Here is a 25,024-nt window from a genome sequence, read left to right as displayed (position 1 = left end):
TGCAAATGCATGAACATACATAAAAATAATCCCACCATCACCAATCAAAAAGAAATCTCCTACCCAATAAATAGATGACCTTATACTTGGTAAAATAAGGATTATTTTGCATGCCAAACACATGACAGTAAGTACTGAAAGTGGATTTCACTTTTCAGACGTCTCAGAGGATTCATGACAGCAAATTGTGTAGTAAAACACATCTAAACCCATCCACAAAGAAAAACAGACACTTTAAGACATTAATTAATCTGGTCTTAAGATACCTTTTTTTTTCATGAGATGAGTTTATATGTCCATTTCTTTTAAGAAAAAGTGTTCAGATGTAACAATAGTACAAATATTTAAGTATAGTCAGATTAGTATGTTGTCATATATTTGAACAGCCAAGAGAGAAGAAAATAATTAGTCCAACAAAGTAGGACACTCCTGTGGAGATGTACAAATTTAAAAGGAAGGTAGTAATAAGACAAAAGTATATTCTAACAATAATCTAAATTTATAAAACCCTCTATGACATAACCATCTTTCCAGTGTTATAATGAAAGGAGAGGCTTATTTTTTATTTTTTTAATACTACTTTAAATACATACAGCTTCCAGGTTGGTTGGTTGGTTGATTTTCAATTTATAGATAAAGACAGCGGGTTTGTTTATTTGTATTGTTTATTTTTGGAGGAGAAGGAACACTGGTGCGCATCTTCTATATGAATAAATCTCTGACAAACCTTAATCTTTCTGATCACATGACTGGATGAAGCATAAAGAGTAGCATCTGAAACCAAATCAAATATTCTGTCAAAACCCTGGAAATAATTTATGCATCCACCTTGGGATTTCTGCTCAACACTACTCATGCTTTTTTCCTAGTTCAAGTCACTTTAATACAAATACTGAATTATTATCATAGCATTATAGAATAATTTGGGTTGGAAGGGACCTAAGGATCATCTAGTGCCAAGTACCTGTTCAAGTACCTCACCACCCTCATGGTAAAGAACTTAATTTCTAATCTAAACCTACCCTCCTTGACTTTAAAGCCACCCCCCCTTGTCTTATCACTACATGCCCATATAAAAAGTCCCTCTAAGCTCACTTGTAGGTCCTCTTTAGGTAATTGAAGGTGCTCCAAAGTCTCAACAAAGCCTTCACTTCTTCAGACTGAAAAGCTGCACCTTTCTCTCCCTCTCACTCTTTCTCTGTAACTTTTTTGGAGGTTAGAAGCCCCAATATTTTCTCTAATGAAGGAAAAACGGAACTGAATGCTTTATTACGGTGGGAAGGATATGAACAATCCCAGTAATAATGGAAGTCCAGGTAAGAACTCTTGTATTACAGATGTGTGCACTAATATTCAGTCAATAGACACACCAGAGAGGTGCACTTTTCAAATAGCCAGTTTAAAGTGAAATGCGTTCAGAATTATTTTCTCGAAGTTTTTGACCAAAATGGTCTCTCATGTAAGATGATGAAGATTCTAACACTTACAGGCAAAATTTTAGGCACACATAAAGACTAAAATATTGTCCATTTTTTCTCTTTAATAAAAAGACTGTGTAATTATGCATATTTATGCAAATTTCATATTTGCATGTATGCAATATATGCAGCCATGCTTCATACAAACATTTGTAAGAGAGGACTAATTCCAACAATTCCAGCATTTTATACTTCAGGATAGGCACTGCATTAAAAAAGGGCCTCAACTAAAGAAGTTTTAAGCATAGATATCATAAAAAATACAGCAAAGCTCTCACACACTAGAAACAAAACTCATTTTGAATGAAGATTGTTTAGCTGACACAGTTCTGGTTTCAGTGAAAAAAATGTCCCCTGAGGGCCAAATGGGAAAAAAAAAATCAAGAAGGAAAATTTGCTTCTACAGTACAGAAGCATCAGGATATACAGCCATGTGAAGGATATTTATTTAAAACACTGTCAATCCACAAATTCACGTCTTTGTCTGGGTTATGCAACAGCATTTATGTAACAGAAGAATCTAGCTTGTTTTTTTTTATATTTTGTACATTTTCAAATCAAATATAAACAATATTTAAAATGCTGAGGACTAAAACACCACTGTTTTATGCAAAGCCAGTACTCAGGTTGCATTACTTGAAGTAACTGTACAGAACAATGGAAACAGTCCTTTCCTTCTCCAGAACCGCACCTACTCTAATACTCACTATCACTCAGCTAATGGACATGGAGAGCAATATGATAACATCAAAGACATTATATCAAGATATATATTGTATTGATGTATATTGTATACACAGCCCTACTTAAACTACCTATGCAAAAGTATAATACTATGGGAAAACAAGTTATCCGAGAAATAAAGAGGAATTAAATTTTCAACTGCTTTCTGAAGTAGCAGAAAAAACGTGTTTTGAATACAGTATATAACTAATTTTGACTTGTGCAGAGCTAGTAATTCCTTCATTATTTAAAATCTTCAATATGTGATGATGGCAGATTTTACTCACAACAACTCACAACAATTTCTAGTGATTGAAACAAGAGTATTGTATACTTTGGACTTCCAGCATTGACTGCACATGTGCAGATATGCCAAATAAATGATGCATGATACTTCCACTTCAAGTTTGGCATATGTCTAATTCATCGTAATTCTTCTAAAAGTGCATACACTGCCTAAATGCACTGAACTTACTATTCACTACTCACATAAAGATCAGTTACCTTTCTTGTTTTTTCATTTACATTACATTCACTAAGCATGTGATACAACTAATTATCCAGAATTTCCAAATTCTAGCAATGCAAGTGTTTAATATCCAGGTGTCTTAGAGATCACCACTAAAAAATCTATAAACCTAGTGATTACCCAAAAATACTTCACTGTAACCCATCACACTAACTAATGTAGCACTGTCTCCTAGAGCCTTTCTGCACCTTGAAAGTCAGCATCAGAGAACATAAATTTTCATCAGTTTTTCTAGTACAGCATGAACTGCACAGGTTAACAATTTCTTAAATATGAAGAGCCATACAGAAGAGGAACAGACTGCAAAGTGGTGAAACATCCACTTTCCATACTAATAAATTTTTCACTTTTTACATGATCTTAGTTTTTATTTACTACCCATCCCCTCCACTCATTTCCCCACATCTCCCTCCTCTTTAAACTCTAAAGTACCCTGGCGAAATCAAATTGTATAGAAGACTTATATTTCAAATTATTGCAACTACTTCATTACTACACTGAATTTTTGCACTGTATTCCTCATTTAAAATGATCAGATTTGCATTTTTTCTACTATATTCTATATTACATGTGTATCAAATTTCTCTGATTTGAGAAAGATATTCTTTATAAGACAGGAAGTACATTTAATATGTGTATTTTAATATTAAATTATAATTTACGTGCTTTTGTAAAATATATATTCTAACTTAAATATATCTGATTTATACCAACAATTTGTGGTCAAAAGAAGAAAACCTGAAATACAATGGGAAACTAATGACAAAACACATCAGACAAAATCAATTATAGAAGTAAATATTGATAGTATAATGCAAAACAATTAAGAACTGCTGGAGCTGCAAAAAAAGATGAATAGGAAAAACAACTTCTGAGAAGAAAATTGACAGGGAATCATAAAAAGGCAATAATTCAATTAAAATATTAAAAACACTCATTTATTAAAATCAGTAAGACTGATTTTTCCCTTTCTTCCTTATAATCGCTCCAGACTTGACTATTGGATGAAATATTATCTCCTTTCCTTCTTCCAGCTGGGAAGATATCAAGAAGTTTAGGACATTATTATTACTTTTTATCTAATAAAAATCTTGACATTAACAAACCATCCATTATAGAGTTCATCCACCAAACAGAACATATCTATGTGATTTATTGCACATATTGAGTATTTGGAAAAGTATTATGAAATATTAAACAAATGTAATTCAGTGATTAAATGTTTCAGTGCTAAATTACATTTGTGTTATGCTTATATCTTGAAACTTTTAAAACTTTTTAAGAAGAAAACTTATATACAAACCTTCTTCTATAGAAATAATCTTAGAAGTCTTACTGCCAAATATATTTACTTTCTTCTGACTCTTATCTTTGTAGTTCTGGATTTCATTAACAAAAACAAAGAAGCAAAGAACCCTGAGGAGATATGCGCATTGATTACCTACTAGACTTAATATTTAACAGCTCTTCAAAAAACATTTCCATCTTTACTCCTCCTTTCTTCTTCCTGCTTCTAAGTAAACCTCAAAAAATAGGATATATGAATACATATTTTCTAACAAATCCTTAGAAGTTTTATGTTTCCAAAGTAATGATCTAGCATACACTTTTATCATAATCTTTCCAAAAAACCAAACCAAATACATGATAAATAATTTTCTCTTAACATTCTCTTGTTCTCAAAAGCTTCATTAGCATATGATTTAATTTCCTGCAACAAACCTTAAAATCTTCTTGCCTTCTACCAGCATAAATTCTCCTGTAAAACAGGAGGAAAAAGAGAAATGCTGGTTTAATAGGGTACACCCAGCAGCAAGGTTTTATCTCCCTGATTCATTTTTTTCTGGCCATTAGATACTAGATAAAGCCAGATATCAAAAAGCATAAGGCAAATTTCTTATAGAAGAAAGGGGAAAGAACAGAGAAATTACAAACACAAGAAAGTAATAGAAAATATAGAGAAAGTGAATGGAGATATCCATAGAATTACTTTTTTAAAAAAAAATAGTTAAATAAATAAAATTATCAGAACATATATATTTCCTCAAACTGAGGATACGTGACTAAAAATTTGCAAATGCTTAGTGACGTTCCTAGTCTTTAAAAAGAGAAATTTGGAGTCATAAATTTTTTTTGAATCCAGAGTTCTCTTGAAATTATTTTCCTAAGGAAAGCACTGAGATTCTTGTGAACTGCTAGATGATTACTAGAGTCATCCCTTAAGGCTTCCTGGCACTATTTGAGCCTGAGTCTACTAAGCTATTTTTTAACTCCAGCTACTGTATCTTTTCTCAGACTGCTTATTTTTTTTAGAAATTTAATTTATGACTTACGAACTGTCCTAGAAGTCTTTTTCATTGTTTACACCTGGAAGTCATTTGTTTCTCAGGGGCATTTAACGACTATGCACGTGTATTTCCATATTAAAATCAACATTGAGAATAGAATAGAATAGAATAGAATAGAATAGAAACAGAAACGAAACAATAGGCTAGTTGGAAGAGACCAACAATCAGTACTCAACTGCCTAACCACTTCAGGACTGATCAAGTCATATTATTATGCACGCTGTACGAATACTTTTTAATATTTGGCCGTATGCCTTCTAACATATCTTTAGTCACTAAAAGTATGCTATATAAGCCCTCACAAGAAAAATTTCTAAAATATCTCTCATGATGTGTGCATAAACACAAATAAAACTTCTAAAGCCTTAATAAGTAAAGTATGCAGCTGATATAAACTATAGAACAATTCAATAGGATTAATAGCATTACTAAACTCTGAATTCACCATACAAGACAAAAACAGTAGAAAACAAAAAAAAATATCACATTAGCCTCTATTTTTAGTCATGATGAAGCCAACAATTCTTAAACATTTAAACAGGAAAAAAAAAACAAACAAACAATCCCAAAAAAAACCCCACTTGGAAATATCATGTTTGTATCATGTATAATTCTTGTTTTCACATCTTAAAAATACAGATCATACTAGAAACTGTGATTATAGTATCAAAAAGAATTTCTACTAAAATCTCAGTGTTTGAAGTTCCCAGGCTTAATTGATTGAAAGAGGATTTCCTTTTTCCCCCCCTTTCTTCTGAAATGAGGAGATAAACTTTCCTGAATTTACCACTTGGTTTCAACAGAACTAAGGACCCGAAAGGTGCTGGTTTTCACTACCAGCTATCCTATCTAAATATATTTTTCATTAGCCTGTTACGGTGCATCTTGAAAGTAAGCTTCACATTCTTCATCTACTCCCTCCTTCTACAAGCTTTCATTGTTCCAAGAACAAGAACTCTTCTTGCTCATCTCCCTAAGAAAAATATTTACATATTATATACTAACTTGTCCTTATTTAAGCTCTCTACATACTGACATTCACTTCAAAATTTATGCTTTCACCTTGTCTTATATTTTATTTTGTAAGGTGGGATGATCAGGAAAATGTAACACCATTATAGTTCCATTATTTATCTGATTCAGTCTGAATTCTTGTTGATGAAGAAACTATAATCGTGTACAGTATTCCTCAAAATATCTCACTAGTTCCTTATAAAATAATACTTGTACTTCCCTACATTTAAGGAAAGTATTTCACCAAATGCACCTAAGGTTCCTTTTTCCAGCTAATAAACTCAGACAAGTTATTAATCAGTCAGCCTTTGACACAATTTAAATTATTAAGGTAGTATAGTCCAGAACAGTAATTTACACCTAGCAGTTGAATTTTGGGTATATATAAACGTCTAGTTCTCTTTATACATCTCATTCATGCATAAACTTCAAAGAAATGTTTACAAAAGAAAACAGCATTGTTATTGTCTACTCGTTCTGAAATACCTTATTCACAGAACAACCCCATGGAAGGCCAACATTACTACTCTTTTTCTGAAGTTATGATTTTGCATCTATGCTAATGTATCATAAAACTGCACTATTTGGGTCTTACTAGCAATATTCTTAAAAAAGCCTAGTTAGGTCTATATGTACAATACATTTTTACAATTTTTGATATTCACACATATATATAGTAAGTTTTAGTAATTATATATTTAGTGTATTAAATTTCTTCTTCTCAATTATGAATTAATTTGCCTAATTTGTGCGTGCAATTCTTAAATTACAATCTAGAGAACAGCAAAAAATGCATTTCTGAAGTCCAAACTAATTTTTAATAGCTATTAAATAGAGAAATAATTTTAAAAGAAATTAATATAAGATTCTTAAGTAGGTCTTATATAATTCCACAGTTATTTAATATGCAGAGTTTTTAAACTTCTGTGCATAACACACTGTCAAAGAGAGGATAAAATACTTTAATAATAACCTGCAGGCAACTCTACAGAAATACCTCTGGAACATTCCTCCATGATGAAAAATTCCTTCAAGTCAATTAACAACTATCTCACATTCACAAAAATTCCTTCAGAATATGTCTGTGTCATTTTAGTAGGGAAAATTTCATGGAAGAAAATTATAGGTTATTTATTGAATGCCATTTGATATGTTTTAATGGCTGTTATCAAATATTGGTGCTTGCTGAGTAAAAATGGTAAATTTTTACTCAGGACAGGAATATCCCTTTAATAGCATGCACACATATACTGTTCTGTGAGTAACAGACTCAGTAAAAAAATTTGAAGTTTTTGTATAATGAATGCTAGCAAAATCAAGACTTCCAGTGTTGCATGAGGGAATACAGTGCACACAGAACTAGATGCAGCCTTTCTTCTCCACTAAGGTATATAAAAGTGTGATTTCACTTGTATGTGGGTTGTCATATCTTTTAGTATCTGTAGTACTATTTTAATATGTAAAATATTAGCACCGTAACATTATTTTAGCAGTATTTTGGTGTATAAATTATTCTCCTTTTTTTATATATAATCTAATGTTTAGCACGATATTTTAATAAAATAATTTAGAAGTACATGCTGTACCTGTGTCTTGTATTAAAGAATAGGTCAGAGAAGAAAGGAACACTGAGAAAACAGTGGAGAGGCCACTTCAGTGTAATGATTCCAAAGAGGAAATGGGAAAAACTATATGTGTATCACAATTACTTCCATATTTCACTGCCAAAGTACATTCTTATATCTTTAAATTAGAAGATATTAATAAAGCATCTCATATGGTCCCTCATAAATGAAAAAAGCCATTTTTTTCTAACTTGACCAAAGATATTCTGAAGTGAGTGTACAGTCACACAACCAGTACAAACCAAACCGCTGATTAATTTATATCAGTTATTAACCAGAAAATACTTCAGATCTCCATCAAAATTAATACAAATGAAACACAAACATCTATTTAATTATTTCTATTTTATATGCAAACCAAAGACAGTGTTTTTCCTTTATTCTATTTAATTATATATTTTCAAATTCTGAAGAACTGCAGCTGTCCTGTTTCAAAAGGTGTTAGTAAATGAAGCTACAATAACTTATACTAGGTGACTATTCAGTGAGACAACAGATTCCAAATAAAACTGTCTTTGCAAAGTATCAATCACATAATGAGACTTCTACAAATTGCTTGGGCTATAAAAGGTGCTTCTCATCAATAAATTTATGTATAAATTGATATAAATATATTTTTTTCATGTACAATTGATTAACATGAAGCACATAATAAAAATTTGAAATGTAAAATAAATGGTATTCAACAAAATTAGCCTGCAAAATTAAGCTGATCTTTTCCTAAAATTGTGTGTGCTTCAAAACACACCACATACAATTTTTTTCTGAAAATCTGCTGGTTAAATGAAGACATTCCAGCATTGATTTTTGTCAGCTTCAGGTTTCAAATGTAGACATTTACTTTTTAACACAGTAAACAATGCCAGTTTGATATGCCAAATGTTGTTTATTATTAATACTTTAGCATGCAGATTAGATCATCTCAATATAGAAAAATATAAGATCTTTAGCTTTAACACTTTAATATTTGCTGAATTTCCTAGTTCTAAATGTTGCTTTAATCATTGATTTTCTTTTTGATTGAATGAATATGTACAGATATTTTTAAAACCAAAATTTTACTGAAGATTTAAACAAATGGGAGATGAATACAACTGCATCACCTACTAGTTTAGAACAGCAGCTATTTATAAAGTACATTTTTAATGCTATGGTTAATTATATCTAATCACATATGCAGAATAGATTAATATTCTAATCTCAATTCTCTAAACTTTCATCTGATGTCTCTTACACCAGGCTTTATTGTGAAATATAATGATGAAAGCTATAAAGTCAAATCAACAGAAAATTCCTTATATGTACATTTTGTCTTTTTATAAATCAAATCAATTTAAATAACCAAAGCAATATTAGTACTAATTTCATTTTTCCATTTGACTGCCCTACTAGAACTCAGATCTAGACAGATTTAATCCCTTTCCCATTTGGTTCTATTGCATTTCCTATTTGGATACCTGAAATTTCATTTTTAATTTATACAAAATATTTTTTTTAAAAACTACATGGGCACAAGTAAAATAATATCCAATACCTCTATGAGTAACAACTGCAAGTTCTTTAGTTCTTTCTATCTGTTCAGCATTTCTTGGTCGTCTTCTTGTGCTTTGTAAATTTGCTTGATGAAGAGAGAGTGTATCCTTGTAAGTGGCCGACTCCAGAACTGATTTTCTTACATTCAAAGCTTGTACTCGTTGCTCTTCAGTGGATTGTCTACAGGTGGTCACTGCACTGGATACAGCAACATCAGCAGATGTGCTAGCAACAGTAATGGCACCAGTAGTGGCTGCAATATGCTCCTCTAACTCACCAGTGGAGGCAGTTTTGATGAAAGTAGAAGAACCTGTGGGACACACAGTAGTACTGGATGCTAACTTTTTCTTTTGAATTGTGTTTTCTCGATCAATCTAAAAGATTAAATTTCCCTCTGTTTAACACAGTAAAGACAACTGACATGAAAAGAGGAAAGTTAATAGGCTTTATTTTATAAATGAAGCAATCGGAACATTTTTTAATACTAGTGAACATTCTGTAATAGTAGTGATAATACATGCTAAGTTTTAAATGTCCTCAAAACTTGCACTTTTTTACCAGTCATAATGACAACACATAATTTCCACCCCTGCATATTCAGTCTTGAAATCAGCATGGCTAGAGCAAAATATACAGCTATACCATCAATAGGGTACCCCATGCTTAGAAAACTGGTAACCATCCTATTGAGGAGTGAAATGGCAGCATTATATAGTAACCTAAGTAGCAGAAAAAGCTGCCATACTCCAGCTGCTAATAAGGCTGCCAGATATGCTCATTCTTTTCATCAAAGCTTGACAGGGCTCTAAAAGCCCATTTAGACTTGACATGAGGCCAAGTGTAGATGAATAATAAAAGGTACAAATTGAAACATAACTTGTCAGCATTATTATTTATACTTAAGATTGTAAAGAGGCTTCATATGTAATTCTCTTTTTGCTCTCTGTGATAGACCAGATTATTTTACTAAAAAACCTCACACACAAAATGTTTGATAAGATAAAAAATTGTCCATGCCCTGATTGTGAAAGCATTACTAGAATTTTTAAGTTCTCTAGTATTTAAAATATATAGCAAATTTTTCAATATTTCATTAAAATTTTCCCCATCCCCCATATTTGGTTTCAAATGTTTGGAAGCCAAGTCTCTCACCTGTGAGCATTTAGAACATCTTAACACAGTAGAAACTCCATCTTGACTGGAACAAATAAATGACTTTCAAATGAATAACAAAATTCACCATAAAAAAATAGCATAAACAAAGCTGATGTAGCATGAACTATGCTTTAGTTTTTACTATGTTTTACTAGTATCTTTAAAATACAGCTTTTTTATTCCATCATAATGATTAGGGGCCCTTGAACAGTGACTCAAACAGTAATATTCCACACTTTTTGGTTCTGAGCTTTCCTCTCATACTTTGAGACTTGTCTTTTAAATGTAATGGGTGATGTCAGGATGGAAAGCAACAAGAATTTTCACACTTTTAGAAAAATCTGTCCACTAGACAATGTAAATAAGACTCCCAGAGGAATTAAGCATTATATAGTATATTTAAGGCACAAGGTATATCAGAGCTCTTGACAGAATTCTCGAATGTTTTGTATAAAATAATGGAAGAGATCCTCACATCAAAAATGCTCAGCCTTGCTAACAGGTCTTTTTTGTTTGCTGCAGAAATTTTAGGCTAAAAATGATTTATTTTATCGTACTATTAAAAATACTGAGATAAGAGAATATGTTACCTTTATAAGGACAACAAATAAAGCTGATGTGGGTACATATTATTTTTGCTATCTGACATTTAATGGTGTAACATCTGCTGTGTAGTACAGAACTTCTAACTCATACTGTTGGTTTCCCCTGCAAAACTAAAAAACCTTAGAAACACCTTGTAAGACTCCAGGTTTATGTGTCAGAAACCAAACCAAAATCTACTTGCTGTTCTATGACGGTAGTGGGATAAGTAACTAAAATAGATCTAGACATGTTTTATTCTTTATTTCATAATAAAAGAAGAAAATTATCACAATATGCATAATATCAAAGGTCTAGACTACTCATGATTCAGTATACAATAAATATTTTGACAGATTGGTATCAAGTTTAAAACACAGAAAATACAAATGCATGGCCAAGAGATATTTTGGAACAGAAAAATGTTGTTTAAAACAAAGAAAACTTAATGTATGTTACATAACCACTGTTATTAAAACAAAATCTATGTGAACATATCTTTATCATGCATGCAAATGTACAAGAACAGGCATTCACCTGCTTCCAATATCAAGGTCAAAGCAAAATTATATTCAAAATCTCCATCAAATGGCATGGTGTCTCCTATTTATTTAAATAGGCACAACACTTTAAATGAGAACAACTGAAAAGAAAGTTCATCTCAAAAGAAAAAAAGCAAGAAAAATTAAACTTACTTAAAGCTAGAAACCTTGCATACTGAAAAGTACTGTTTTGATACAGAGACAATTTTCAAACAGAACACCTAAGCTGTTAGGCTTCTACATCCATTTACATTGAAGAACTCATACAGAAGATCAGTTAAGTTAAACAATATGGCTTCATCTACATGGAGGATTTTGAGAGAAAATTAATGTTATGTATAAACAATTTTGTAAGTATCTGCTACTGCACAGAATAGATCCATCAATGTTTCCATAAATATTATTTGTAATCTGCAAAAGTATGAATTTTTATGTCTTTATTTTATGAACAGTTTTAGACCAATTGAAACACCTTTGTTGCATGGGTATTTTAACATACTCTCCACTTCAGTCTTCTGCAATCACATCTGACTTTTCAGTTTGTCAAAGAGATTATTTTAAAAATTGTATTGTTCTATGTGATAAAGAAATACTCCTATATTATTTTACTTTAATACTCTAGTTAAAAAAAAAAAAAAAAGGAAAGAATAGAAGAGAAGAACTTTAAATGATAAATGGCACAAAAAGGAAGAAAAGAAGAATGATCTCTGCTTTTGGGAAAAGCTTAAACCAAAATTTTGCAGTCAAAAGAGGTCAGCTCAGAGGCAGAGCATCACTTTGAATTCACAATCAGCCACTAAGATGTGAAGCCTGAGGAACTGACAGGATAAATCATATGAAGAAGCAGTAATGACATGGGGTTAAGAAAGTATAATTGCTGTTTAGAGCATGGGTTCACAAAAAAAGAGAACCTGACCAACCCACACTAAAACAATCTAAGACCTACTAGACTGGACCAGTATTTCTCTAAGCAAGTCTCTGTGGAAGGAGAACAGATGAAAGTCAGTAAAACTGAGGATGTTTCACATGTCAAATTAGCCTGCTTACACAAGGAAAGATTTGAAGGAGTATTTGCACTTAAAAGCTTGTAGCTATGTAGAAGTGAAAAAAGATCAAGCTGATGATCTACAGAGAAATTCAGTTCAGAAAACTAGTCTTAACAAGACACCACTCAAAAGTGTTGCAACTGTTAAAACTTAGGATAATGCAAACATATGGGAGACCCATAAGTCTTTCTATTTATGTAGAAGTGGAAGTTGTTCTTGATTCCAGGATCATTTTTAGTAAAGAAAAGAGGCAAAAGCCTTTGACATTTGCCTGAAACAAAGCTCCAAAAATAGATTATGAATCTGTGCTAGATGCACATACTTTGCATATGCAATATGCTACAAGTATACACAGGGTTCCTGATGTAAACATGATACCAAAGAAAATTTACCCCAGATAAACTCATAGTGGAAGTTCAATTAACAATTAATCTAATGGACTAACTTTTTGTAAGTAATTCCTGAGGGAATAATCCAGGGAGATAATAAATACCTTTGTCTACTCTGAGAAGCATCCACCAGAAACAAAAATAAGGCAGAAAATGGTATCTAACATAGTGAAAGCACTTGTTGAAAATGATCTTTTTATTTTTCCTTTTAGAGGATTCTGACCTTGTAAAGATTTCCTGTAAATTGTCCCCTCTTCTCCAGGTTGAAAAAGCTCAGGTTGCTCAGCCTTCCCTCGCAGGGTAAGTGCTCCAGCCCCCAGCCATCCTGAAGAACTTCTACTGAACTTGCTACAGTGAAAAACTCATCTTCCCTGTCATGAAGCCCAAATCTTGAGGCACTATTTCAGCTATGGTCACAGAAATGCTGAGACAAGAACAAAAATTTTTCCCTTTTAATCTACTGACCACATTCTTTTAAGATAACTCAGGAGGCTCAGGGTCTATTCAGCAGAGCTGCCTGCTATCAGACACTCCTGTTGCCAGGGGTTCTCCCTACCCAGCTACAGGACTTTACACTGACCCTTGTTGAGTCTCATAGGATTCCTGTTGGCTCATTTTCCAGCTTGTCTGTATCCCCATGGCAGCCCTGTCCTCGGCTATATTGACCGGAGGTCCTTGACTAAAATGACCAACATTTTGGTGTCATCTGCAAATCCAATGAGGCTGCTCTCTGTCATTGATTGAAGCTCATTGATAAACACGTTGGAAAGAATTTGTACTAGAACAGACACTTGTAGTGCTCCACTTGTAACTGGACTCTAGGTAGAAAGTCTTGCCTATTTGTGACTACTTTTTAAATGTATTTTTAACTTCAGTGGTTGAAGAACAGATAAAAACATGCAAATTGTTCATAAGACCAAATGGGATATAAGGCTACCGTCCAACAGCTATTCTAATTCATTAGAATTCATTTTACTGATTAATTCCTAAAACCATGTTGAGTTCAAAATGTGAAAGCAAATCAGAATATTTACCATCTTATTTATTCAGGATGAATAAAGGTATAGGACTTTATTAGTTCTTGTGACACATATGATCCAGCCACAGCCTTCCCAAATAAGACTGATGACCTTGAGGCAGATGACCCTAAATGGGACTCAGACTACAGGAAGGAGTTAAAGAGGAGACCGACATGAGGTCAGCCTGGGACTTTTCCTGTGTATCTTATTAGCAAGAGGCCAGTCTATCATTTTGCAATGGGTAATTTAGAAAGAAGTGTAAACAGTCGTAAGAAAAAAATAAAATAAAAAAAAAAAATCATATCTCATTAAAAAAAAAAAGAGTGAGTTACAATTATAAATAGAATTTTTAAAAATATTAATAAATATACCCCATCTTTATTCTTCTTTCAGATGTCCAAGAACTTTTAGTCAAAGCTTATTTAGTTTCCTTACCTAAAACCTTCCTGTACTTAACTAATTTTGGAGTGACCCATGCACCCTATTAAGATGATGCTCTTTTTCTTATCTTAATTAACTGTTCTCTTTGATGTTCTCTGTCATTAAGTATCTGATGCTTGCAAAAAATTTCCAATAAAGTTAGAAACCTAATTAGAAGAACATATTCTGGGTCTATGAAAGGAATTTACATGTTTGTGTTGATTTAACAGCTTATTTGACTCTTTTAACATATGTCATTCCATACATATTATTTTAAAAAATCACTTCTTTTATTCTTCATAAATTTCTAGTATCTTTACCTGTTCTTAGGATCAAATTGTAATAGAAAATAAAGGAAACAGATAGAAAAAAATAGATTTTAGAGCATAAAAATATTATTTATGGCTGCTGTAAAATATTCCTCTGACAAAATCTATTTTCAGCTCCCAGCTTTCAAAAATAGAACTGTGGTTTTAAAGAAATACAGTAAAACTTTGGTTGTAAAGAAATACATGAATGAAGAAGATAGGTTTCAAAACAAATTTCTAGACTTTAGTTCAAACAGAGAGTGATTCCTGGACTTATATAAATAGCAAAAACTCCAAAAGCTGTCTAGCCAGATGTTTAAAAAAGTCCTTTTGGTTCCTTTTGTTTTCATATTGTTCACATTTGTGAGATTTGGCTCAGAATTTAATTTTTATTTCCATTTGGTACCAGAATTTACTTTCTTCCACTCCTGCATTCTCTTAGGGTCATTTTTATGCTTGCCTTTTTTCTGGTCTCTTTTTAAAACCTCCTTATTGTTATCTCTTTTGTCTCTTTTTCTCTGGTTTTTTTATGTAAATTTGTAAATTTAATCAATTGCTACAGTAAGACATATACCAAAACACTCTGAATGTGACAATTAAGCATCAACCAGAAATTTTCAGTGATGCAGGAGATAAGTCATACTTCAGTGTATACAAATGCATGTCTTGATGATCTTCCATACCCCTCTCTCAGTGAATTTAAGATCATTTTACATTTTTTAAGTAGTTACTGAAAATATGGTAAATTTATTCATCTTAATGTTATCAAACAGATTACATTTGGAAAACTGAAGATTCAGACAAAATGCCAAATTATCTCTAACATGATTTCTGTCCTTTCTACAAAAATCAGGATAAACAGAGAGCTACTATTTTCTTAACATATCTATCTGTCCAAATAATAGATTTTATTGCAGCAATATATATTTGTTTAATAGAAAAAAATATGAAAATTACCAACATGGGCCCACCTATGGATAATATTCTTTCAGTTGATTTACTTAAAGTGAGAAAGCACTTTTTGAAAGGCCTGTTACTTTTAAGAAAAAGAAAAAAGCAAAAACTAAACAGAAATGAATGTTAGTAAATGAAAAAGCAGGTTTGAAATACAAAATAATTATTTTCATATAATCATACTTTGCTTTCTTTTCAAAAGAGAAATACATCAATTTAACATATATCTGCATGATCAAACATAATTATACCAAAAACCCCAAACAATAGAACTTCAAATTTCTTCAAGACTTTCAATAATATTATAGGAATCAATGAAATGAACAATATAATGTTGGGAATGGAAAGTATTCACAGCTACTGACCTTAAAAATAGTAGCTTTATTGTGATTGTCAGGTAAAAAGCCTTGTGAATATTATCTTGCATATTTATTTTTATTTAAATTTGATTTTGTGAATCATAGTGTAAGAATGTTATTTCCCTTTTTTTAAGGATATGATAACATCAAATAAGCAAATCTGAAAGAATAATTACTATACAGACTATGCACATTAAAATGTATATAGCAACTGTATCACAAAAAATAAATTAAAATTTAAAGTTCTAAATTCTAATTCTGTTTCTTGTGTCACTGTGGATATGCTATCATATTGTAGTGCTCTCATTTCTTATCAACAAAATTAAATTCTCACTTTCCTTTTAATATTAATGTTAGTTGTCTAATATCTGTTCAGTGTTATAAGCAAGCAAAGTGCCATTTGTAAATCAAATATACAGTTTCAGAGCAATACTTGCTAAAGCTTGAACTATATATTGATATGACTTTAACACACCTTTTTTAATATTTTCAATGACGTTCAGGTATGTGGGAAAATAATGTATCTTAAACCCAGAAATAATCTCTTGCATTTATTCTTAACAGAAAAACTCTTTGTCCCATTGCTCTTGAGTGCCTAATATTTATCGTAAGCTAAATGCCAAATTTTTCTGCTCTAAATCCAGTATTATGCGTGACAAAGCTATTTGACTAATTACTAAAGATTGCTAAACTAATTTAAGATAATAAACTATCCAATATAGTAATCTTCACAGCAGTGAAGCTTATTTTAATAGCTAATATATTTAATATTTTTTAATTATTATGTTTTTAAACAGATTAGTATTTATTAGAAATGATGTAAAGTTCTTAGAAAGTTTGTTCATTCATTTGGCAAATAGTAAAGACAAGGTTGCAGAAAAGGTATCTTCAATACAAATCTTAATACCTAAGCATACTTTTTTCATTGTTTACTTAACCTACAGCAAACAAAATTAAGAGACACTGCAGTAAGTACAGTTTTGCCATTAGTAATAAAAAGCCACAGAATTTATGTTGTAAATAACATAGGCTTGCCTTGGCCTGAGTTTGTTTTCACTATTTTTGATAAGTCATAGGTACCAAGTGAATATTTCTTGAGCTGATGGCATTTCAGGAATGTCGTGCTCTGATAGTACTGCATGCAATAATGATCTGCTAAAGTTACATAGGTCTGGCATAGCAAGCAACATGAGGGATACGTAAACTTGCTCAACTTTGAGATGTGTAAACTTTCAGATTGCAGTAAAGAACAATGAGAAAGAAGCAGACTATGTTAAGAAATTATACAAAAAATGAAAAATTGAACTCCAAGACTGAAGAGGAAGCTCACTTCTTCATGTCCATGAGTGTCAATCTCCTCCTAACAGATCCTTGGATGCTCTCAATTCATTGTAATCCCCACCCAGGGGCACAGAGAAAAGGGTAAAAATAAGACAAAAGAAATACAGGGGACAGTAGAAAGGTAGTTCTTAACTTTTATAAGTGTTTTTTTATCATTCATGCTTTTCTATATTTGATAATTTAGACTATCAGATCATTAAAACATTAATTAGAATAACTATAAGTTGTGATCCCTTTGGCTATAATGAGATTCTTTGGTTAACGTAAGTTATTATAACTTATTACATAAGTTCATTATAACCCAACTAACTTTTGGTCTGAAGTTCTGTATACCAAACATACACTACTTTTCTATGTACCCTATAGCACTGAAGCATTCTCCAATGACTGTCAGGACTGAGGGCTCTAATGGGCCTAAACATGACTGGACTTCCTGGGGCTTCTTCCCACCCATGCCTATGGGTCCAGGGCCCCACGGCTGAAGCCATGAGTCCCTGCCCAAGTGATGCCAAAGAAGTGCTTGTCCTCCTCTTCCCCTATTTCTGCTCTACCCAGCCATGGGGTTAATGTCCCTGCCTGACCTTGGCCTGTCCTCTTTTCCATGGAGGTGCCAAGTGCCCAGGGTTTGGTCAGCCTCCAGATGCACCCCAAACTACCAGATGGACCTGCTCCCTGGTTGGGGCAGGGCGACCAACACCGCTGAAAAGCCCTACACGGCTGGCCTCAACCCTGATCTGATTTAATGAACCCTGATCCCTGAGCCAGCCTTCAGGGAGCTGTTGGCCAGTGTTTGTCTCTTATTCACTGTGAAAAATATAATGCCTATGAACAAAGCAATACAATAAATTTAACAAGAAGTGTTATTTTCCCCTTATTTCTCACTTAGAATAAATAAAGATAATCTCTAAGCAGAATAAATCTTAATTATAAAGAAAAGCAAAGTTGAATGATTTATAAATTAAACTACTGTCGTTTATGTTTTGGTTTTACCTAAAAGGTTAGGACACTGAAAAATAATACTTTTAAAGAAAGGTCAGGTCCTAAGTGAGATGAAAATAATTCTCTGGCAAGGAAAAAGGTTTCTTCAGTATAAAAACTGATTCAAAATCCACTTAGCGTTTACAGAGATAAAGCTATTCCTGCAGAACATTGTGTGCTGTCAGCATCAAGTGGGCAGTAAGTGAACTTTTAAGCTATGAAGTGGCATCCAGTGCAAAACAAGAGCTTTGCCTGAGGAAAATCTTCCCTGTGAGAGGACCCCAGCGATCCATTAGACAACACTTTCAAGATGTCCTAAGGTAAATGCTTACACACTAAAATTTCAAAATCATTTTAAGAATTACATATGCATTGCCTTAGTGAGCATTTCAGGCAATACTGCACCCCAATACAATGATAAAAATGATAGTGTTCTTGTTCAATAGCCAAAATTGTTCCTAATATCCATAAAAGATTGGTTACTGCATGTGTCTTTCCTCACTTTTATTTTGCACAGAGAAATAATCATGAAGACAACTTCTACAGGAAAAATATACTGGCACATCTAAAAACACGGTAATTTGACATTATCTTACATAACATCCTAGCAGGTAAACTCAGGAAATGTGTCTTAGATGAATGGGCAGTGAGATGGATCATGAACAGGCTGAATGACAGAGCTCAGAGGGTAGTGATCAGCAGAGTAGAACCCAGTTGGAGGCCTATACTTAGTGATGATTCTCAAGGATCAATAATAATAATTTGATAATAATAATTGGGAATGAATGATTTCCAGTCCAAGATTACTCAATTTGTTTTTCAATGACCCGGATGAAGGGATTGAATGTACCCTCAACGAGTTTGCTGGTGATATGAAACTGTGGGGAGTGACTGATGCACCTGAAGGCTGTGCTGCCATTGAACAGCAACAGTGTGATCAGCAATTCACAGAATTCAATTCACAATTGAACAGGAACAGGGTGATCCTCACCCTCTACTTGGCCCTAGTGCAGCAACATCTGGAGTGTTGTGACCAGTTCTGGGCTCCTCAGTATAAGACAAAGAGCTACTGAAGAGGGTGCAGTAGAGGGCAAAAAGGATGATGAGTGGTCTGGAGCATTTCTCTTATGAGGAGAGATTGCAGGAGCTGGAACTGTTTAGTTTAGAGAAGATTGAGAGGGAATCTCATCATATATATAAACATCTCAAAGGCAAGTGTCAAGAAGATGGTGCCAGATTCTTTTCAGTGGTGCCCAGTGACAACACAAGGGCCAATGGCCATAAACTTAGACACAAGAAGTTTCACATCAATACAAGGAAGAAGTTTAAGTTGAGGGTAGAAGAGCAGTGGGAGAGGCTGCCCAAGGAGGTTGTGGAGTTTCCCCCTCTGGAGACACACAAAACCCACCTGGACATGCACCTGTGTAACCTGCTCTAAGTGACCCTGCTTTGGCAGAAGGGTTGGACTGGATGATCTCCAGAAGCCCCTTCCAGCCTTAAAATTCTGTGATTTTTCAGAAATGGCAGCAGTTTTTGGATACTTCTTACACATCTTGACTGATAGGACTTAAAATGTCAAATTTCGAGACATCTGCTCACTGGGTCTGAACATCTCAGACTTCATAAGAATGGTTGAAGTTAAAAGGCATCTTAGAATTTGGCCACTTTCAGAACTGTCAGCAATTTCACAGTCATTGCTTGATATTTACCTAAATTAAATGGTATGACCATCTCTACAAAGGCAAGAGTTTCTGAGAGACACCACACCATTCCAAAGCAACTTCTTTCACATGAAAGAGTTGAATGTATGATATTCAAGAAACATTTAGACACAATCCTCTGCAATGTGCTCCAGAAGGATCTTGCTTGTGCAGGGAGTTGGGCCAGATGACTCCACTGTGGTCCCTTCCAGCATTACCAAGGCATGCTGGATGGGGGTCTGAGAAACTTGGCCAAGTGAAAGGTGTCCCTGTCCATGTCAGGGATTTGAAACAAGATGAACATTAAGGTCCCTTCAAACCCAAACCATTCTATGATTCCATGATTCTATGATATCCATTCCATGATTCTGTTAATTTCTTTAAGTTTGGTTAATATTCATAATTTTCCACTAGGGTCATTGGGAATTTGAATGATTCTTGGCTTAAGTACTACTGAGTGGTTTGCTCTAACTGTCAAAAGAGTGTGCTCAAATGGCTTCAACAAACAGAATTATTATAATTGAGATTTCTTTCAGAACTATAATATTTTTATCACTAATTTGTTTAAATTATAGGTTTGAGAACATTCTAGGGAAAAATATTATTTAAATATGTCAGCCTTATATATCTTTCATGAAAAGACAAAGTACCCAACATGATGCTGTATACAAATGAATAATCCTTTCTTCTTCTATCTCCAATTAAAAAGCTGTGTACATTATCTTCCTGTTACACTAATATACTAGACATATATATATTAGGAATTAAAAGGTATGGCTTTTAATCTCAAGTTTACTGTTAACTAAGAAGAGAAGGAAAAGTAGTCTCAGGTGAAGAAAAATAGAAAGAGCAGCAATTTGTTTTACTTTCACAAAGTCAATAGACCTCTTCCCTTTTCAATTTGAGCCAGCCTGATTTAATTTGAATATATGTCCTTCAAGTCAAGGATTCTCTTCACAAATACTTTTTTATATCATAGTGTACTAAGGCAGTACTATGAATTAAACCAGCATTGTCTAAGCAATTCTGCCAGCTTTGTGAAAAATGAAATAGTAAGAGGTACCAGCTTACAGCTGCCCTGGATCAGGGCTCAAAAGACCTGGTGCCCTATTCCACTGGTAACTTTCTGGCAATTTTGTGTAAGTCACTATGAAGCATGTGCCTCAATTCTGCCATCCAAAAGAGATCTAATAAATATTTTTGATATCCCTGTGATTCATCATTTTATGGTTTGTATATCTCCCCTTCTCCCAGAGATATATTAATTTTCCAAGTTTCAGGGTCCTACATAGATGAATCACTTTTCAATCAGAAACATACCCATATGTTTATTATTTTTGCTTACTCTGAACTTTCTTCAACTTTGCTATATTCTTCGGAAATGCAGAGAGGCCAGAGCAACACTGAAGTCAAGGTGAAGGTTGATTTATACAGCAGCAAGTTTTCTGTTCTGTCCTTTACTCTTTCTCTAGTATTTAAGTTAAAAAGCACTAAGGTGTGCTTTTTAAGGTAGTCTAAGTATGGACCTAAGGACTATGGAACGCTCTCAGTATACTGACTAAATTAGAGCATAAGAGCTTGCTGATATTACTGTCAATAGTAATGATCAACATATCTCATAATTTTATTTCCAAACTTCTTTTGCCTCAGTCTTCATTGGCAAATCCTCTTCCCTCACTTCTCAAGTGGATGGGCTTCAAGACAGCGTCTGGAAGACCAAAGTAATTTACACTGTAAGAGAAATTCAGGTTCATGACCACCTGAACATACATAAGTCTATGGGACCTGATGAGCAGTGCCCTAGAATCCTGAGGGAATTTGCTAATATAGTTGTCAAGCCACTGTCCATGATACTTGAAAAGTCACGGCAGCCAGGCAAAATCCCAGATGACTGGAAGAGAGGAAATATTTTACCTATGTTTAAAAAGGGTAGAAAGGAGGATCCTGGGGATGACCAACTTGTCAGCATCACCTCTGTGCCTGGGAAAATCATGGAACAGAGTCCTCCTAAAAGCTGTGCTAAGGCACATGGAGGACAGAGAGGTGATTGATAACAGTAGTGCAGCTTCACCAAGGGCAAGTCCTCTCTAATCAACCAAGTGGCCTTCTAGGATGGACCAATTACATCAATCAACAAAGGGCCATATATGTCACCTATCTGGACTTCTGCAAAGCCTTGGGCATGGTCCCTCACAATGTCCTTCTGTCTAAAGTGAAGAGAAATAGATTCTGTGGGTGAACTGTTCAATGGATGACAAATTGCTTGGACTTGTGTCCAGAGAGTAATGTTCTGGACAGTTTAGTGTTCTGACAGACATGATGGAAAAGTGGTTTCCCTTGGGTTCCATATTGGGATCAGTATTATTTAGCATCATCATCAATGATGTAAACTGAAGCATTAAGTGCACCCTCAGCCAGTTTGAAGATTACTAGAAGCCAAGTGCTGTGGTTGACATGTCAGAGGGATGGGATGCCATTCACAGAGACCTGGACAAGCCTGAGAAATGGGCTATGAGAACTTCATTACATTTCACAAGGCCAAGGTCAAGGTGCTGTACCTGGCTCAGGGCAGCCACTGGGACCAATACAGCCTGGAAGATGAATGGATTTAGAGCAGCCCTGCCAAGGACCTGGGGGTGCTGGTGGATGAGGGGCTGGACATGACCCAGCAATGTGCAGTTTGCAGCCCTGAAGGCCAATTGTATCCAGGGCTGCACCAAAAGCAGTGTGGGCATCAGGGCCAGGAAAGGGATTTTGCCTCTCTACTTGACCCTTGTGAGATCCCATCTGGAGTGCTGAATCCAGATCTGGGGACCTCAGTAGAGGAAGAGCATAGACCTGTTACAGAAGGTCCAGAGAAGGGCCATAAAGATGATCAGATAAATGGAGCACCTCTCCTACTGAACTCAGCTTGTTCATCCTGGAAAACAGATTTGTCCTGTCTGACTGTTCAATCCAACTAGCACAGTCTAGATTCCAACCAGGGTATGTATCACACAAGTCATAATTATTCAACAGAATCTCTTCAGGTTCAATCTCCTTATTACTACCCATCTTGTCACCTTAATCATTCAAAATCCCTCACTCTCCACTCTAACCACTTGGCTCTCTTTCTTCTACATATTTATAAAATTTCATTTTCTGAAAAGGTATTAACAATGTTCATATTGATCCAGGATCCAGACCAAAAATAATACACATTTTGGCATCTAAAAAACAAAGCAAATAAGTAACTACATTAGAAAGAAACACACAGTACAACAAATATCAATGCTAAAAATACTTTAATATTCACATTGTTATTCTATGTTCTGACATTTTTCAGACAGACCTAGAAGGTTTGACCACTATGGCTCTCAGGGGACTTTTACTATTTTCTTTTAAATGTGAATGGAACTGAAATTTCACATAATGAAAATCTAAGAAATTATGTAACTGAGAATCTTTTTGGTACTAGTTAATGATTTTTCACATTAACAAACTCCATAGAATGATATTCACTAGTATGCAAGGTTTATTGCCTCAGCGGTATTTAAGTGAAAACAACATGTTTAACAGAGATGTATGTTTAATAATTTCCTGGTGCTTGGGAATGGGGAAAAAATACTTAATTCTTTCAGATTTCTCAGACTGCTACTGATACAGTACACAAATAAAGGAGCCAATATTTTAAAGTAAAAAGAGATCCATTGACTGGGACTAAAGTGGAGAAAGTGTAACTGAGAATTTAAAAGGTAGTTCAGAAAATTTCATTTCTTACATGAAATAGCACTCATTAAAAGATTAACTTCTCATCAAATAGATTTGACTCCCTATTTACTGAGGGATAGGTTGCAAAAGGTACTTTTACTTCTCAAATTAAATAATCTTAGACTTAATTCTGAAGAGTAATACGAAATGTCCTCAATCTTATCTGTACTGGGAAGGAGTAAAAATTGTAGCATCTTATTTAACACTATGAAGTAACTTCTGGCATAATATCTTGCACGGGTCACTTCCATATTCATATTCCAAAGCAGAATTTTGGTTTTACTTTTTCTATTGGAAAAATAATAACTTTCCTATCTTTAGGCAGGAGGTTATCCAGCATATTATTCAGTCTTTATCATGGTGCGATTAGATTTTACAAATGATAGATCAGGGAGAAATATTTAAAGAACACAACACCTATATTTCACCTATTTTGTGCCTCAACATAAACCTAGCCAGTTCATTACTTTAAAATTACAATTAAACCTACATAACTACACCTTTATAACCACAAGAACATGAGGATATGCTTTCAATCACAAATGTAAGTGTTCTCAGTAAATAAATAACAGAAAATACCCAGTTTAAGCTAAAGAGAAGAGACACAAAGAAAAGATATTTCTACATAATAATTTATGCCATTTAATTGGAGAGTACATAGGAAATTTCAGTGTGATGGTACACAAAAAACCCATATTCAGTTACTTCATTATCTAGATCTCTTCATCTGCCTGTTGTCTTCTTATTAAAGTTATTTCTTTCTTTGTGTGTGTGTCCCCTAATGATAGAAAATCACCTCTCCAAAATTTAAAAATAGCTTCTGGAACAAAAAAAAATACGTTGAAAATGGTGAGTGAGGGAAGAGGAAGACAAGGAAATAAGTGTAAATCTTCCAGCAGCAGCAAATCCAATGCATCTGATGTCAGTGACATTATTAATTTTAGCATTTAAAATCTACTTTCTGAAGTTAGACTGTATCAGGTTTGTTTTCTTTAATGTACAGTAAAATTTATAATGTTCAAAACTATTAATAAACTAACTTGAATGGCTTATTGCATTAAATTATTAATAATTATTAATGATAAAGAATTTTCATAGCTTAAAATATAAATAATTTAATAAAAAATTGCAAGCATATTATGAGAACATTTGCATGTCAAAAATTTTCCGACAGGAAAGAGAATGTTCCAACATTTAATCTCAAAACTAAATATTCTGAATGTAAACAAGT

General features: G+C 33.6%; 1 protein-coding gene across 3 annotated transcripts in view; it reads right to left on the bottom strand.

Moving 5' to 3' along the window:
• CSMD3 (CUB and Sushi multiple domains 3) overlaps positions 1 to 25,024 on the bottom strand; it is a 574,655-nt gene that overhangs the window by 326,307 nt on the left and 223,324 nt on the right. Inside the window, exon 7 of one of the 3 annotated variants that reach the window (XM_086880080.1) lies at positions 9,252 to 9,560. The exons of the other annotated variants lie outside the window; for them this stretch is intronic. Within the exon in view, the coding sequence (XP_086736206.1) occupies positions 9,252 to 9,560 (309 nt within the window). The remainder of the gene's footprint in view (positions 1 to 9,251; positions 9,561 to 25,024) is intronic. 3 annotated transcript variants of the gene reach the window in all.

This window comes from Cyanistes caeruleus, chromosome 1 (genome assembly GCF_971803275.1).
Source record: "Cyanistes caeruleus chromosome 1, bCyaCae1.hap1.1, whole genome shotgun sequence".
Classification (NCBI taxonomy): Eukaryota; Metazoa; Chordata; class Aves; order Passeriformes; family Paridae; genus Cyanistes; species Cyanistes caeruleus.
Note: the sequence above shows the minus strand (reverse complement) of the source record. Positions and strands in the feature narration are given on the sequence as shown.